We start from the raw sequence: 14557 nt of genomic DNA, 5'->3' as shown, positions 1-14557 counted from the left end.
TGGACCACATAGTCTCTTATCGATTGATATTGGGAAACATGTTTCAACGGATAGATTTTAGGTTCTAGATAGGTGGAATTTGGAGTGAAACCTAAATAAGTTTTTTATATTTTTTCTTGGTTTATGTCTTCGCGTGATCCTACGGAGTTTTATGACTTTAGATGATGAGTGTATAATCTGGAACTACTAGTCTAAGTTTTTATTTTATGACTTGTTAATGTTTCATATTCTTCGTGTGTCTAAATATAAGTTGTGGTCAGTAGATCATAACAGCAAGTGGTAGTCATTAGAGGTGATGATTTACTGCAATTGTTCAATTAATAATACAGGTGGAAACCTAGGAAAATCATGGAATTGACTCTGGGGTAGGTTCCAAGTTCCAAAAAATGACGAACCTAATATCGTGGGTAGGTTCCACCTGGAACCTATACATAACATGGAACCGCTCACCCCTAATATCGATTCACGCAATGACTTCTCATTTTAATTGTATTTATTTGAACCGTAACTCCAGGAAAACTAGTTATTTGTATTCTCTTTGATGAATGACAAGTTTGTTCAATATTGTTGTGTTCATTTTCGTTTTGTATGAAATAAATAAAAAAAGAACCTATTAGACTCTAGAATCTACCGTGGAACCTGTGATAGGGTAGGTCCCAGGTTTTAGATTCCGACGGGTAGGTTCCAGGTTTCAAAAAATGAGAAACCTGTACCTGATGGTAGATTCCAGGTTCTATGAGGAATATGTAAAGAACCTGGAACCTAAAGAACCTTGAATCGCTCACCCCTACATTGAACAAATTAAAAGTCCAAAGACGACATCACACATTAATCCAAAGTTCAAGAACCATGTTGCACAAATTAAAAATCCAAGGATGATATTGCACACTGGACCAAAGTTCAAGAACTATTTATATTATTATCCATTTCTATAATCCATGAGACGAGTGGATACCTGACGCGGATAGAACATCTTCAATTGGTTAATATTTACTTTTTAATATTTTAATATACACGGATATGTTTTTAAGAAATGTATATATAAAATTCGATAAGAGATCAACTATTACCAAGATCTTCCACATTCGTCTCTCCGGTTCTTGAGCTACCATATTCAAATTGCACCAAATGTCATACAATCCCTCCAAAGTCAAACTGTGACATCAATACACGAGCATTGTCGTACCTTCCATACACGAGCATTGTCGTATCTTAAACAACTACTCTCTCTCTCTCTCTCTCTCTCTCTCTGCTCCCCGACAAGCTCTCGAGTGGGGAATGCGAGGAATGACCTACATGCATGCACTCGACACGCATGCGTGCACGGGTGCAGTAGGCGTGTGGTGCTAGCGAATTTGGCAGTGGTGCAGCACAGCAATACCATCATCACAGAAGGCAAAGATAGGAGAAGAAATGGAAGAAATGGCAAAACAATATGTTTGTCAAATGATGATAAGGTGGAGAGAAACATTTTGACTTCAGTGCAGATGAGAGCCACATTGACTAAGGCAAAAAAGATACCTGCATAAGTCCTGGCTTGTTCGCCTGTGCTGCCAGGAGCTAAAAGCAAGGCAAACTTGCCGTGCCGAAACCAGACAATTGACGTCGACAAATTTTAGACCAAACGGCTGAAAACATATATGATCAGACAGCTAACAAAGGAATGCTTGCATCTGTTAACGGCTCACAACGGGCACGCGCTCACGGGAGAGTAGATCGGTGCCCCGATTATGATTTCTATTTATGATTTTTCCTCCCGATTTTGAAAACGAAAAAAAAAATCATTATGTTTAGAACAATGAAAAAATAATAGACAATTCTACATAGTTATATTAGTTGTCTTAAACAGATTTCATGTGTTCCAAGTAATTTGTGTAAACCGCAACATCTGTGGAAAAAGTTTCCATACAGGCCACAGGAATGCGTATTCGTGAAAAATCGATAGAATTTAACAGGAAATTCGCGAAAATTCAAAAGAATTTAATTGGAAAAACCATATATTGCATGACTGATATGGGAAGTAAGCTGATCAAGGCATGCCAACATCTCTCAAGTCTTCAGTAGAATACATTACTCCAATTCAATAAAGATGAGATTCACAGATTGTACCGCCTTCAAGATGAAATACATAAAAATCGGAGAGGGCCAATACATGCCTAAATCAGCCGAATTCCAGGCTCTATGACCGCATCATTCTAATACATATAGTATAAAAAATGCAATGATTTCCGAGTGCTAAATGGGTACTCCAGGATATAAACATCTCCAAAGAACTACCAAAATTTTCCACACGTGACAACAACTCACTGAATGAGATTCAAGGGCGAGACACTCTATAAATCAGTAATTCACAGAATTAGTAACTTTCAAGACTGTGGGAATGAGTTGAAGAGCCCTTCATCCCATTGAAATTTGCGGGAGATATAATCTACATAGACACTCTCGCTGTTCACCTCATTGCTGAATCTTCAGGACCGGAAAAGCTATCACATCTCTTATGCTAGCGGAGTCCGTCAAGAGCATCACAAGCCTGTCGATCCCAAGGCCCTGAAGCAGAACAAAGGAAACTGATGTTCTTATCCGTGTGTAAAGTTGCTCCAGGATGTGGTATAGCACAGGTACTAGTTGGCAAGCACAATATTCAATAGCCCATCACAGTTGCTGATTTCACGGTATTACTTCTAATCAGCAGTATCTCTGGGCATATAACACTATGCATAATTCAAGCACATGGGTCAAGCAAACACTAACCATTCCTGAAGCCGGAGGCATCCCATATTCTAAAGCTGTTAGAAAGTCATCATCAAGAGTCACTTCGTAAGATTCATCATCCTCCTCTTTTTTCTCTTCAGTAGCAGCGCCTTTTAAGAGCGATGCTGCTCTCTTCTCATTATGTTGTCTCACTTGTTCTTCCAAGCGTCCTCTCTAGAATTTGAAAAAACAAAAAACTAATAAAGAAGAAGAATCAAGTTCACTCCCTAATCAAAGGAAAAGCATTGGTAAGCATTGCTTGAAAAACTCTTCCTGTTAATCTTGGTCTACTTGGGACAAATTGTTGCATGGTCGGATGGGAGAGAATGTGGGAGAAAATTTAAAAGGTGTCTACTCAAGAATTTTAAATTTTGACCCATTTTCACCTCCCACCTCTCACTTTCTCCCTACCATTATTCCCAAACAAAGCTTAGGTGCAATGAAAAATCAATGAACGACCTTATGCCGTGCTCCGCAGAGTCATGAGTGTGCTACAACAAGGAAGACTTGTTTTAGCAGCAGAGTATGAACAAATGACTGAAGCAATTATTAGATTGCAGTAGTCCATCTCTGGGCACATTACTTTGTTTCTAACATTCCCTTGCATATAAACAAACATTTAAGCTAATTCAGTCAAAAAAATTTACCTGATCCATTGGATCTGTTAATTCCGAAAATGCATTGGCAAGTTCCCGACCACAAATGAAAAGCTCAAATCTCTCAGTCAAGCCTGCATGCCTAAATATGGAGAGAAATAAAATGAGAGATTACAAATAGAAGTTCAACAAACGAACATGGATAAAACTCGGCGTCTGTCCATGTGATGTTTTCAGGGAATTGCTCGGCACAGACAGGTGATATCAACGAAAGCTAGACTTGACCGGAAAATTCAAAATCCTCCAGCAGAATATTTGGTTGTTTTCTAATAAACATGCCATCGGTAGAAATATTTTTAGACAAATACTTCAAGAAAAGTTAGCATAGAACGGAATTGCTTCTTGATATAATTTTTAATACCTTCGATGAGGCTTGGCCAGGGGAGATATCTCGATAGGATAGTCCAAGACAAATGTGGGTTGCAGAAGCTTTGGTTCAACAACCACCTCAAAAATCTGCAAAACATGGAATCATAAATGAGCCATTAGTTCTTCATGAAAATGAAAGATGAAAAGATCCAACTGATAGATTTCCCAGAACCCTAAATGAGTGCCTAACTAAACTTTTCACGGTCTGTGGCTTTGGATGCCAACACTCCATAGTTGGAAATGGTCAATTAAATCACCCGCAGGAATGGACAGTGACAAGTGCTGAGCAAAATTATTTCTGAAAAAAGATTTGTGGATAACCTCATTAACAAGGTGGCCAATGGATAGGCATGATCCAATGGCTAATTTATCTTTATTATCAAGGCCATCCCCTAAGGTAGTGAGAGTAACTCTTTTAGCCATTTCAAGATCATCTCCAAAATCACTGAAATCAATTTTTGTGGCTTCTTTGACAAGATTGTGCATGGTTTCTCTCTTCCAAGGCCTTTCCAGATTTATCTCTGACCCCTGTATGGAAGACTCATGCACTGTCAGATCAAAGATAGGAAAGAGCCAGACAAGCATCGGAGATCAGACTCAAAAGAATCTGGGAAACATGTGAGCAGTTAACAGATTTACCTGGTAGTCAATTTTAAGCTTATTTTGAACTGCCAAAGCACAACGAGTTATGATCTCCTCTGCCATGTTCATCATGCTTTGATAGTCGGAGTATGCTTCATACATCTGAATCAAGCTAAAATAAATACTATCAATATTTAATAAATATACATAACAAGCACGATTTTAACAATCATCACTTTGTGGTAACCATTCAAATTGATGACTTCATAAGTCGAGAAAAAGTGGCATTTCAGAAAGTACCTCTATGGTGGTAAATTCTGGATTATGACGAGTTGAAATACCTTCATTTCTAAAAATTCGACCAATTTCATATACCTTTTCAAATCCGCCAACCTGCAAGAAATTTTCACATTCATTGTCACCAAGGGTACAAAACATCGAGCACTACACAATACTACCTTCAAATAAAAAAAGTTTGTGCAAAGAAAGAAAAAATAAATAAATGTAGCATATCCAGTAGCAAAAAAGAAAATGAAATTGAGAAAGGGATAGTGAAAATAAATATCTAAGTAGATAAAAATCTATGTTGATACATCCAAAGGCATAAGTTGGAAAAAAGGACAGACACAGTTAGAAAAGATTACCTGCCTCATCAGAGACCAATAGGCTGCATCAGAATGCCAGGTTCACATTGAAATTTGAAAAAAAAAAAACAAACAGATGTATAAAACAGGAAAAATCAGGCAAGTAATTCCATCATGCAGCAGAAACCAACCATGGCCAATATGATAATAAAGGTAAAATTGATACTCAAGCATTCTTTCTTCACCTACTGAAGTTAACTGTTAAAATTAGAGAATAGCTTTCCAAATCCATAATGAAAAGCAAGAGGAAACCCAACTTGCAGACGTAACTTACCAGCATTCTTTTTAAATGGAGCTCAGTTGCAATTCTCAAGTAGAGATCCCTTCCAAGAGAATTATGGTATGTAACAAATGGCCTGGCCTCCGCTCCACCAGCTGCTCCCTAGTCCACAAAATCGATTAAAAACCACTTTGCGAAAACAAAGATGCATGTTCCAACCAAAAAAAAACAAAGATGTATGCTCTGACCACCGACCACCCCCCCCCCCCAAAAAAAAATAAATAAATAAATAAATAATACAAAGATGCATGCCAGTGTAAATGAAGGCTGGTCAACTAGCAGATGCAGACACATATTCCTTGCTCTCTCATTTCATTTTACAAAGGGTGGAGCAGATATAGAGACCAAATCCTAATTTAGCTCCAGTTTAAAGATGCGTTAACTAGGCAGTACGAGGACTTTCTCAAGCTATTGCTCCGTGAGTTGATTCGCAGTGAAAAATGGAACACCATCAAAATAATTATGCTATGTGCAATAAAACTTACAGCATCTGGATATCCAATTTTCAAATCCTTCACAGCAAGACTTAGTTAGAACTGGTCTAATTTTTAGAAGGGTGACATAATCAGTTCAATTAGGATTGCTTCTCCATACGTTAGATCCTACCTATGCTGCGACACCTATGTATTAAATATAGTGGCCAAAATAATGAACCAAATATAAGAAAAAGAAGAATTGATACTATTTTGACCTTTCTTCAAAGATTTTGTCTTTGGCATAATATCAGGAAATTTTCTGCACATTACAGCCAAGAGGTATTCACCGTGAGAAAAGGACCTTAACATACAGACAAAAAACTTTTGAAACTCAAATTATACCTACAATCGGCTGGTGATGTTTTGAATTTATTCATCTCAAACGAAAATCTATTAAAATGATTAAATGATTAACTAAGATTCAAGATAATAGTCAGATGTGCCATAAATGAAAAACTAATCTAATTCAAGGCTTTTAGACCAAAATTTTCAGCATTTTGACTCGTTCATGAAAGATATACCGTCTTATAGACTGATCTGATGGAGATTCTTTATGTGGTCATTCCTCAGCTTATACATTTTGAGTAGTTAAATTATTAGGAACATGCTGAATTTTGACAAGTCCCAAGTAATATGGCTTCCTACCAACTAATACAATCTCCTCCTCCCCCCCACGAACCAAATAAAAAACCAGAACAAGAAAAGCAAATGACACGTACACACAAAACCAACAAAAAGAAGAACACAACCAACTATTAAAGCCACAAGTACCAAAATCTGAAAGAATTACATGCCACAAAGGAACAAACAAACCTGTAAGACAGGCGTCTCAACTTCAACAAAACCCGCAGATTCAACTGTCCTTCGGATCTCTGATACAATCTAAACAAGCGGGCAAGACAACCACGTCAAAAAGGAGACTCTCAGCTTACCTCCTTTGCCATGGAAATAGACATAAAAGGACTCCTAATATTATATACAAGTTTAGAAGGCAGATGATAGAACTAATGAGCTTCAGCTTCTTCGAAATGAAAATAATACATTTGCTTTAACTTCTTCGAAGTAAAGCCTTTAACACATTTAATGTGATTAATCTCTGCACTTCCACATAGCCGTACCTTAGGGAGCAGAGAAAGGGTCTAGTTTAACTCTCTTATTTCAATCATGATCATCACAAAAAAAAAAATGGATATATTGTAAAAAACCACGAGCTCTGGGCAGTTTCATTAGAAACATAAATTCACAAGGAAAAAATTGAACGGTACCATGAAAATTGAAAGAAATGTAGCAAAGCATGAAATAGTTAATTATTTCCAATTTCAACCCCTTGATTAGTACTTTTTTTTGGACACCTGATTAGTATACTTCAACATAGTTATAATTCCCATCAAACCCATATGAAGTTTTCCCATAAGTAGAGAAGTTGAATAGCAATGCCGTGCAATGAGACTTGAATATTTCTTTAGCTGTGAAGAGACATGAAATTTTACCTTCGCTCTTTTACGAAAAATGTCAGCCACTTCTGGGTTTGCAATCATATCCACATACCTGAACAGAGATAGATAAAGCAGAGACAGGTCGAGTAAACAGAACATCCATCATGCCACCCATAATCAAGCAAGTCATTCTCACTTTGGCAAAGCCTGCTTTTGCTTATTGTTCTTCCTACAACCATCCTTAGTGATGACTATTTCCTACATATTCACAAAAGTTCTACGCTCAAAAATAGATATTGTTTTCCAGTCATACAGTAATAAGTGGAAGACGGCAGACAGCAGACCTATGATACAATACTTCCTCTGAGATATAAAGACCTTTTTGTTTAAAGAGGCAATTCAAAGATTTCTCAAGCTATTTTCTCATGAAGTTTTGTTATAGCATCTATAACTGCCTCTGGTTTAGTACCAAAATTGGTGAACTCAAGACTTTAGGGTAGACAGATGGCCAAGCTAACTGAATTTATAGAAAATTTGTATGGACATGGATAGAGGAGGCAGGGATTCTTCCATTGTCATGTCGAGTCGAATTTATAATAAGCAATGATGATGCCATTTCAGTTTAGAATGAATAGTGGTGCCGGAATGAATTTTTAAAGATTTCTTTGCATTTCTTTTTCAGTTGGGTGGGGAAAAGAAATCAATTGTTCTGATGCAGTTTCACTGAACCGAAGATGTAGATGGGATGTGGCATTCACGAGCAGGCAGCAAGTGGAACTAAAAGATTTTGTTAGATTATTTGAGCTCTTATTAGCTGAAGCTGCTAATAGCAGCATACTATAATGAAGGGGGAGCTAAATAATCTATCCTGTAATAAAAACAGTACAAATAAGCAGGAAAGCATTTTACCTTTGGCGATAGCGCTTATCCACATCTGTTAATCCATGATATTTATCAGGAAGCGGGAGTAAGGATTTGGTAAGAATTGCGAAAGAGTTGACACACACGGAAAGCTCCCCTGAAGTATAAATCATGAATAAGCGAATTCAATAGCCAGACCTCATTACAAGACATCAGAGAAGGATTAGAACCACAGATTTACCTAACCCACAAAAAAAAAAGGGAAATCCAGCTTATGTTGATCTACTATGGCTTATGTATATCAACTAAATGTAAAGAAGAGGAATCATTATATACCTTTCTCTGTCCGTTTTATAGTTCCATTTGCACCCACTATGTCACCAATATCTACAAGGGTCTTCAATTGCTCAAACTGATCGTCTAACAGCCTCACCTTCTCGCAGTAAAGCTAAAACAAATGGTTGGTACTTTCAATCAGTTATCTAGCCACTATATTGAACAAGTATAGCCATGGTAGTAAAAGTAGCTGCCTTTCATTTCTACTATAGAAGGTGATACAAATACTAACCAGCATAGTCCAACAAAGTTTAGGGTCATCTAAGTATGAGACGAGTAATTGTAAACCGTGCAAAGTAAAGAAGACTGATCTTATAAGTTTCGGTAGAAAAACAAAAGAAGAAAAGAAATATAGCACAAAGGAATGTTAAATCAGTAAAGGGTGATCTTAACTACGAAGCAGTGTATTTCATCCTAAATAAGTGCGACATGAATTTCAGAGCACCTCGAAACTTCCAATTATTGTCCAGTCAGCAGATGGAAGCAAGTGCATCTATTGTACGTAAAAAGTTCAGAGCAACAAATCAAAAACAAATGAAAACAATGATTGCATCATGCATCTTCTGACACTTCAAATGGTTTGATTTTCTAGGTAAAAGTAAAGTATAACTACGTACAGAGGATTTAGCACGATCAAATCAAACTATTAGAAAGTCCAACCTAAAAGCTTAAGCTATTAGGTGAATGGAGACCACATGAATATAAAGAGCATTTAGGACCCGTTGTCAATCGATGTGGGATAATACTTCAACACCCCCACTCACGTGCAAGCCGGATTACGAGCAACACATGAAATTTTGACATCGCACATTCACATGGAATTTTTACCACGCACGTTCACGAAAGGGATAGTATTGGCTCTGATACCATGTTAGAAAGTTCAACCCAAATCAAGAACCTATTTTTTTTGTTAAGAGGCTGAAAATACGAGTCGCCATATAAGCTACCTATATAATATCAAAACGTGCAAAGCAAAGGATAAACTTCTGAGAAGTTCATTACTCCATTGGACCACCAGTTGTAGCTGCTTCTGAGAGTTTTTCTTCCGTAGGAGGAGCAGCTGCTGCCGTTGCTTTCGGGGCATTCGTAATCATTTTATAGAATTCCACAACTCTGTCGAAGGCTGCCACCATATCCGAGGCTTTTTTTACAAATGGACTTTTCTCAGCTGCAGACATCGAGTTCCATTTATCCTCTGCAGCTTTTTCGACGACAGATTCGCATTCCTTGCTCCTCTTGAAATCACACATAAAAATGGCAAAAGCCGGGGGAGGAGGACGCTCTAGCACCGCAGGAGCAGAGCTGCTGGTGCCTCCTTTTCTCTTCTTCGAGATATCCTTCCGTGGGTCAAGCACCTCTGGGCGACTGTTGTTCTCCGCCAACGGGAGCGCTCCATCGGCTCCCCTCGCCGACGAGGAGGTCTTGCTGGCCATGTAGTCAGAATCCGCGTCGAGGATGTGCGCCTTGGAGAGAAAGGGGGAAGAAGAGAGAGGGTGGGAGAATCGGAGACGAGAGGATTTCTAGGGTTTGCGAGCAGGCGGGGAGCCGGCAGAGCGCTCCCGTTGGCGGAGAACAACAGTCGCCCAGAGGTGCTTGACCCACGGAAGGATATCTCGAAGAAGAGGAAAGGAGGCACCAGCAGCTCTGCTCCTGCGGTGCTAGAGCGTCCTCCTCCCCCGGCTTTTGCCATTTTTATGTGTGATTTCAAGAGAAGCAAGGAATGCGAATCTGTCGTCGAAAAAGCTGAAGAGGATAAATGGAACTCGATGTCTGTAGCTGAGAAAAGTCCATTTGTAAAAAAAAGCCTCGGAGATGGTGGCAACCTTCGACAGAGCTGTTGAATTCTATAAAATGATTACGAATGCCCCGAAAGCAACGGCAGCAACTGCTCCTCCTACGGAAGAAAAACTCTCAGAAGCAGCTACAACTGGTGGTCCAATGGAGTAATGAACTTCTCAGAAGTTTATCCTTTGCTTTGCACGTTTTGATATTATATAGGTAGCTTATATGGCGACTCGTATTTTCAGCCTCTTAACAAACAAACAGGTTCTTGATTTGGGTTGGACTTTCTAACATGGTATCAGAGCCAATACTATCCCCTTCGTGAACGTGCGTGGTAAAAATTCCATGTGAATGTGCGATGTCAAAATTTCACGTGTTGCTCGTAATCCGGCTTGCACGTGAGTGGGGGTGTTGAAATATTATCCCACATCGATTAACAACGGGTCCTAAATGCTCTTTATATTCATGTGGTCTCCATCCACCTAATAGCAAGTATTATCCCACATCGATTGATAACGGGTCCTAAATGCTCTTTATATTCATATCCCACATCGATTGATAACGGGTCCTAAATGCTCTTTATATTCATGTGGTCTCCATCCACCTAATAGCAAGTATTATCCCACATCGATTGATAACAGGTCCTAAATGCTCTTTATATTCATGTGGTCCCCATCCACCTAACAGCACCTATTAGGTGGATGGAGACCACATGAATATAAAGAGGATTTAGGACCCGTTGTCAATCGATGTGGGCTAATACTTCAACACCCCTACTCACGTGCAAGCCGGAGGGATAATACTTCAACACAAACAAAGTATAAAAGTTCTTAATGAGGATGTTCAAGAGCCTCTGGAATGAGCGGCTAAGCATTTCTCAACTCAAATCCGTCCCACAAACTTTTCGTCATTTCCCAATCACTGTTATGATTTTGGATATAAGATCCCAAACCCGCCTCATTAAAGTTGTCAGACTCCCACCAAATACCCGCAACCAGCGATGTTACTATTCTGGTGACATATATCCCACACTAAAAACATAACAAACCATGTCAAATTTGCAAACGCAATATTTAACCTAAAACTTATGCATTGTCCAGTTAGAAAAACTACAGTATAGAAAAACATATATAAGATTGAAAAACTTCAAGACCCATAATCACAAAAATCTAAAATGCAACAATCCTATAATGAGAAATTAGGCATGTAATGGTGTTTGTTACTGAAAATGTTATATCATAATTAATTTCTTTAGGGGTTTACAAAATTATATAAGTAACCTTAAGCATTTAGTAAATCTCAAAAACGTCCCAAACTCCAGTAGGATTAGAACAATGATGTACATTTGCCAAATAACCTAAAGACTATAAAGGAATAAGGCCATTTTAGTAATTAAAACATATCGGTTTCAAATATCTGGTTTCCCGACTATAAAATCCCATATACGTTCCAAACCCTATAGGATTTCTGACAGTTGACCCTTGACCCGTCCCACTACCCGAAACTCGAATCTCGTTTATGTCCCATTAGGATTTGGGCGGGTCAGGTACCGGATTATACCTGCCCCAGAATCAAACTCGATGCGCGGGTAGCTAAGGAAATAGTAGACAACGTCGAGTCAGAACAAGAGCGAACCTGAATTGTTCCAGAATCGTCTCGGAGGGTCAAAAAGGCAAGCTTCCCAAATGCTCGGCGAGCGGTGATTCTCCCAGCTATGGACACTTGATCCTTCTCCCCGTCCAACTCTTCGCCATTAGCTAAATGCTTATATATGTCTTGCAGCTGATTAGCTGAATGAGTCCTATCCCACTTATAGGCATAGGGCTCGAGACCTTTCTCCCTCAATTCCTCCACCTATAGAACCGACACACCATCAATGTACTGAATATGAAAGTTGCCCCAGCTTTAGATTATTTCTTTGGGTCTACAAGTACTTAAAGATCGTCGAAAAAGGATGAACGACTCAAGGCACTGAAAGATTCCAACTTTTTGTTTGCTGCATTCCAAATCAAACTGGTAACAGAAAGCAGAATTTAAGACGTTGAGCTCTTCACATTTTTGCCCTGCAATTCATGACAATTTCCGATGGCATTCCCAGGAAGAGAATGCTACGAGAAGTCAAAATAATCAAACCCTAAACAAATAAAAATTTGGCAATTGAAACCAGATCTAACTCTCAACAAAATCCTAGATACGCTCCTTCATCCCCTGCCACAATATGAACTGACAAATCTCCTTCCAAAATTGATCTCAAGCTCAATTCGAACGCAAGACCACCAAGCCGACGAGCCGGACACACAAAAAAAAAAAGGATCGACCTTTTTCAAGCGAATCGCGCGAACGGCTTCTCTGTCGGAGGTGGAAGAGGACGAGGACGGCGACCGGCGGCCGCGGCCGGAGGGGGCGGCGGCGGCGGCGGCGGCGGAAGAGGGGGGCGAAGCAGAGGAGGAAGAGGAGGAGGAGCGGACGAAGAAGAGGTTGGGGCGGGTGGGGCGAGGGGAAGCGGCGAAGCGGAGGAGGTGCTTCAGGGGCCGCGACGATAAGGTGAGCACCTTCATGTTCAGCGCCTCCATCGCCATCACCTTCTCTCCCACTCTCTCTCTCTCTATATCCCCAAAAACTGGTTTTGGTCTCTGCTTCAGAGCTCTTATAGCGCGGACTGCGAACTTTGTTGGCCGTCTCTCTGGTCGAACCGATTTTCGGACCCGGTTCTCGGGTCCGGTCCGATTCCCGAGCGGACCGGTGGAACCGGTAAAACAACATCTTAACAATCTCGTAGGCCAAAACATCATTTTAACTAACATTTTAACCGTTGAATTGAACATAACACGTGAGTGTCAAAGGCTGAAACAACATTTTAAAGGCGAAATGACCGAAACTTGCAAAACGATCTCGAACATAGACACTATAGATAGCAGCAGCAAAGAGCGGCCAAACTGTAAATTCGCCGCAAAACAAACAGAGTAGGACACATCACATCACATGATAATAGCGTAAGAATACTTCTCAGATTTGTACACGTAGTTCATACAGGCATTTTAATGAACACGCTTAGTATGATTCAAAGATGAGATCTAGACGCAACATGGTGTACAAAAGAACAGCGAAAAAGAAAACTGAATATTTATCTCGATGAGATGCGATTGCGATGACAATCGGCCAAAAATAGAGCAAAAGAGGGAGGCAAGAGTCGATCGAGAGAGCGAGACCACGGAAGTTGAGCAAGAGTGAGATCGCGAGAGGGAGGCGACAGTCAAATAAGAAGGAGGCAAGCTGCGAGCGACAGTCGAGCAAGAGAGTCTCTCCACCGAGGACAAGTACCTCTATTTCACCTTAATACGTCTATTTATGACTCTGTGTTGTGAACAATGTGAAGGGATTAGGACTTAGTTTTAACAAATTTGTAAGAAATTAAAAATATATATATCGGTCCGATCCGGATAATTCAGGTGAACAATTGCACCCATGGAATCAGGAACTAGACCGAAAATCACCTATTCCATTATGGGAATTGCCTAGAACTGACCAATGTGGTCCTGGTCTTGGCAGTTCTTTTTGCACACCCCTATTTGGATCGTGTGAATCTTTCTTTGAATAAATTTTTAGCATCGTGAGAAAATAATTTCGAAAACTACATTTTTCACTTTAAATTATTTTTAAAGTTATCTTTCAAAATTCACTTCAATCCCCATTATGTCATTGACCATCCGAGCACCCAAACCTACTTCCATGAGGAAATTATTGGAAGCGCCAACGTCCGGACCCAAGTGACCAGCCACTGGACTTGAATAAGGGTGGTGGTAAGCGCAATACCTGTTAAGGTAAAATATCTCAATTCTACCTCGAATTATGTCTTCGCTATTGATGATTTAGGGTCACTTATGTCATTTGTTTTTAACAATATGGGATATCCGAACCTTTGACTCAACTAATCCACACCAATACTTGTGAAAACTATCCATCTATCTGCATAAGTAAGACTTCATCTATAAAGCAGTGAACAGCTATTCGAATACAAGATCTGTCACACCTAAATCAAACATTTAATTACTAATCAAGATTTTGGGTTCGACTTTTATCATTTAAACTTACTATCCATAGACCATTGAACAAAACCACTTTTCATTGACAGATTGCCCACTCTTTAACCACATGTGGTAGATTGTTATTCAATTCTCGAATGACAACTTACAATTTCTCACATCACTTTGCAGCTCCAGTTCTTGCATCTCTAACGTCACACAAGCAAGTAGAGCTGCTTATGGCCCAAACAAATTCGTACGAGGTTTTATTATGGGCTGTTGGAGTGCCTCTCTGCCAGTGGACTAGAAAGCCCATGATCAAACTAAGAAGCCCATCTCATTAAGCAACAAAGCCCAAACTC

At 39.5% G+C, this 14557-nt stretch overlaps 2 protein-coding genes across 4 annotated transcripts; both read right to left on the bottom strand.

Annotated features, from left to right (window-relative positions):
* Positions 1-2056: 2056 nt before the first annotated feature.
* Positions 2057-12788, bottom strand: LOC115670528 (lysine--tRNA ligase, chloroplastic/mitochondrial). Of its 3 annotated transcripts, XM_030591838.2 has the most exons (14): positions 12492-12788; positions 11809-12027; positions 8392-8503; positions 8104-8212; positions 7249-7306; positions 6572-6640; positions 5277-5384; positions 4659-4751; positions 4416-4520; positions 4098-4304; positions 3769-3863; positions 3399-3489; positions 2752-2925; positions 2057-2547 (listed from the first exon to the last, which is right to left on the bottom strand). In XM_030591838.2, exons 1-14 carry the CDS (start codon positions 12750-12752, stop codon positions 2455-2457), a joined length of 1794 nt encoding a protein of 597 aa, XP_030447698.1. In that variant the 5' UTR covers positions 12753-12788; the 3' UTR covers positions 2057-2454. The 3 variants fall into 3 exon arrangements, with proteins under 3 accessions (XP_030447698.1, XP_056176003.1, XP_056176004.1); XM_056320028.1 differs by lacking the exon at positions 2752-2925; XM_056320029.1 differs by lacking the exon at positions 2057-2547 and having other exon boundaries at positions 2787-2948.
* LOC130140499 (HMG1/2-like protein) lies at positions 9282-9935 on the bottom strand. The gene has a single exon (XM_056320030.1). It carries the CDS (start codon positions 9822-9824, stop codon positions 9390-9392), a length of 435 nt encoding a protein of 144 aa, XP_056176005.1. The 5' UTR covers positions 9825-9935; the 3' UTR covers positions 9282-9389.
* Positions 12789-14557: the final 1769 nt, after the last annotated feature.

The sequence above is a fragment of the Syzygium oleosum genome, unplaced genomic scaffold (assembly GCF_021117445.2).
Source record: "Syzygium oleosum isolate NSW1041296 unplaced genomic scaffold, Sole_v2.1 Sole_v2.19, whole genome shotgun sequence".
NCBI classification, from domain to species: Eukaryota; Viridiplantae; Streptophyta; class Magnoliopsida; order Myrtales; family Myrtaceae; genus Syzygium; species Syzygium oleosum.
Note: the sequence above shows the minus strand (reverse complement) of the source record. Positions and strands in the feature narration are given on the sequence as shown.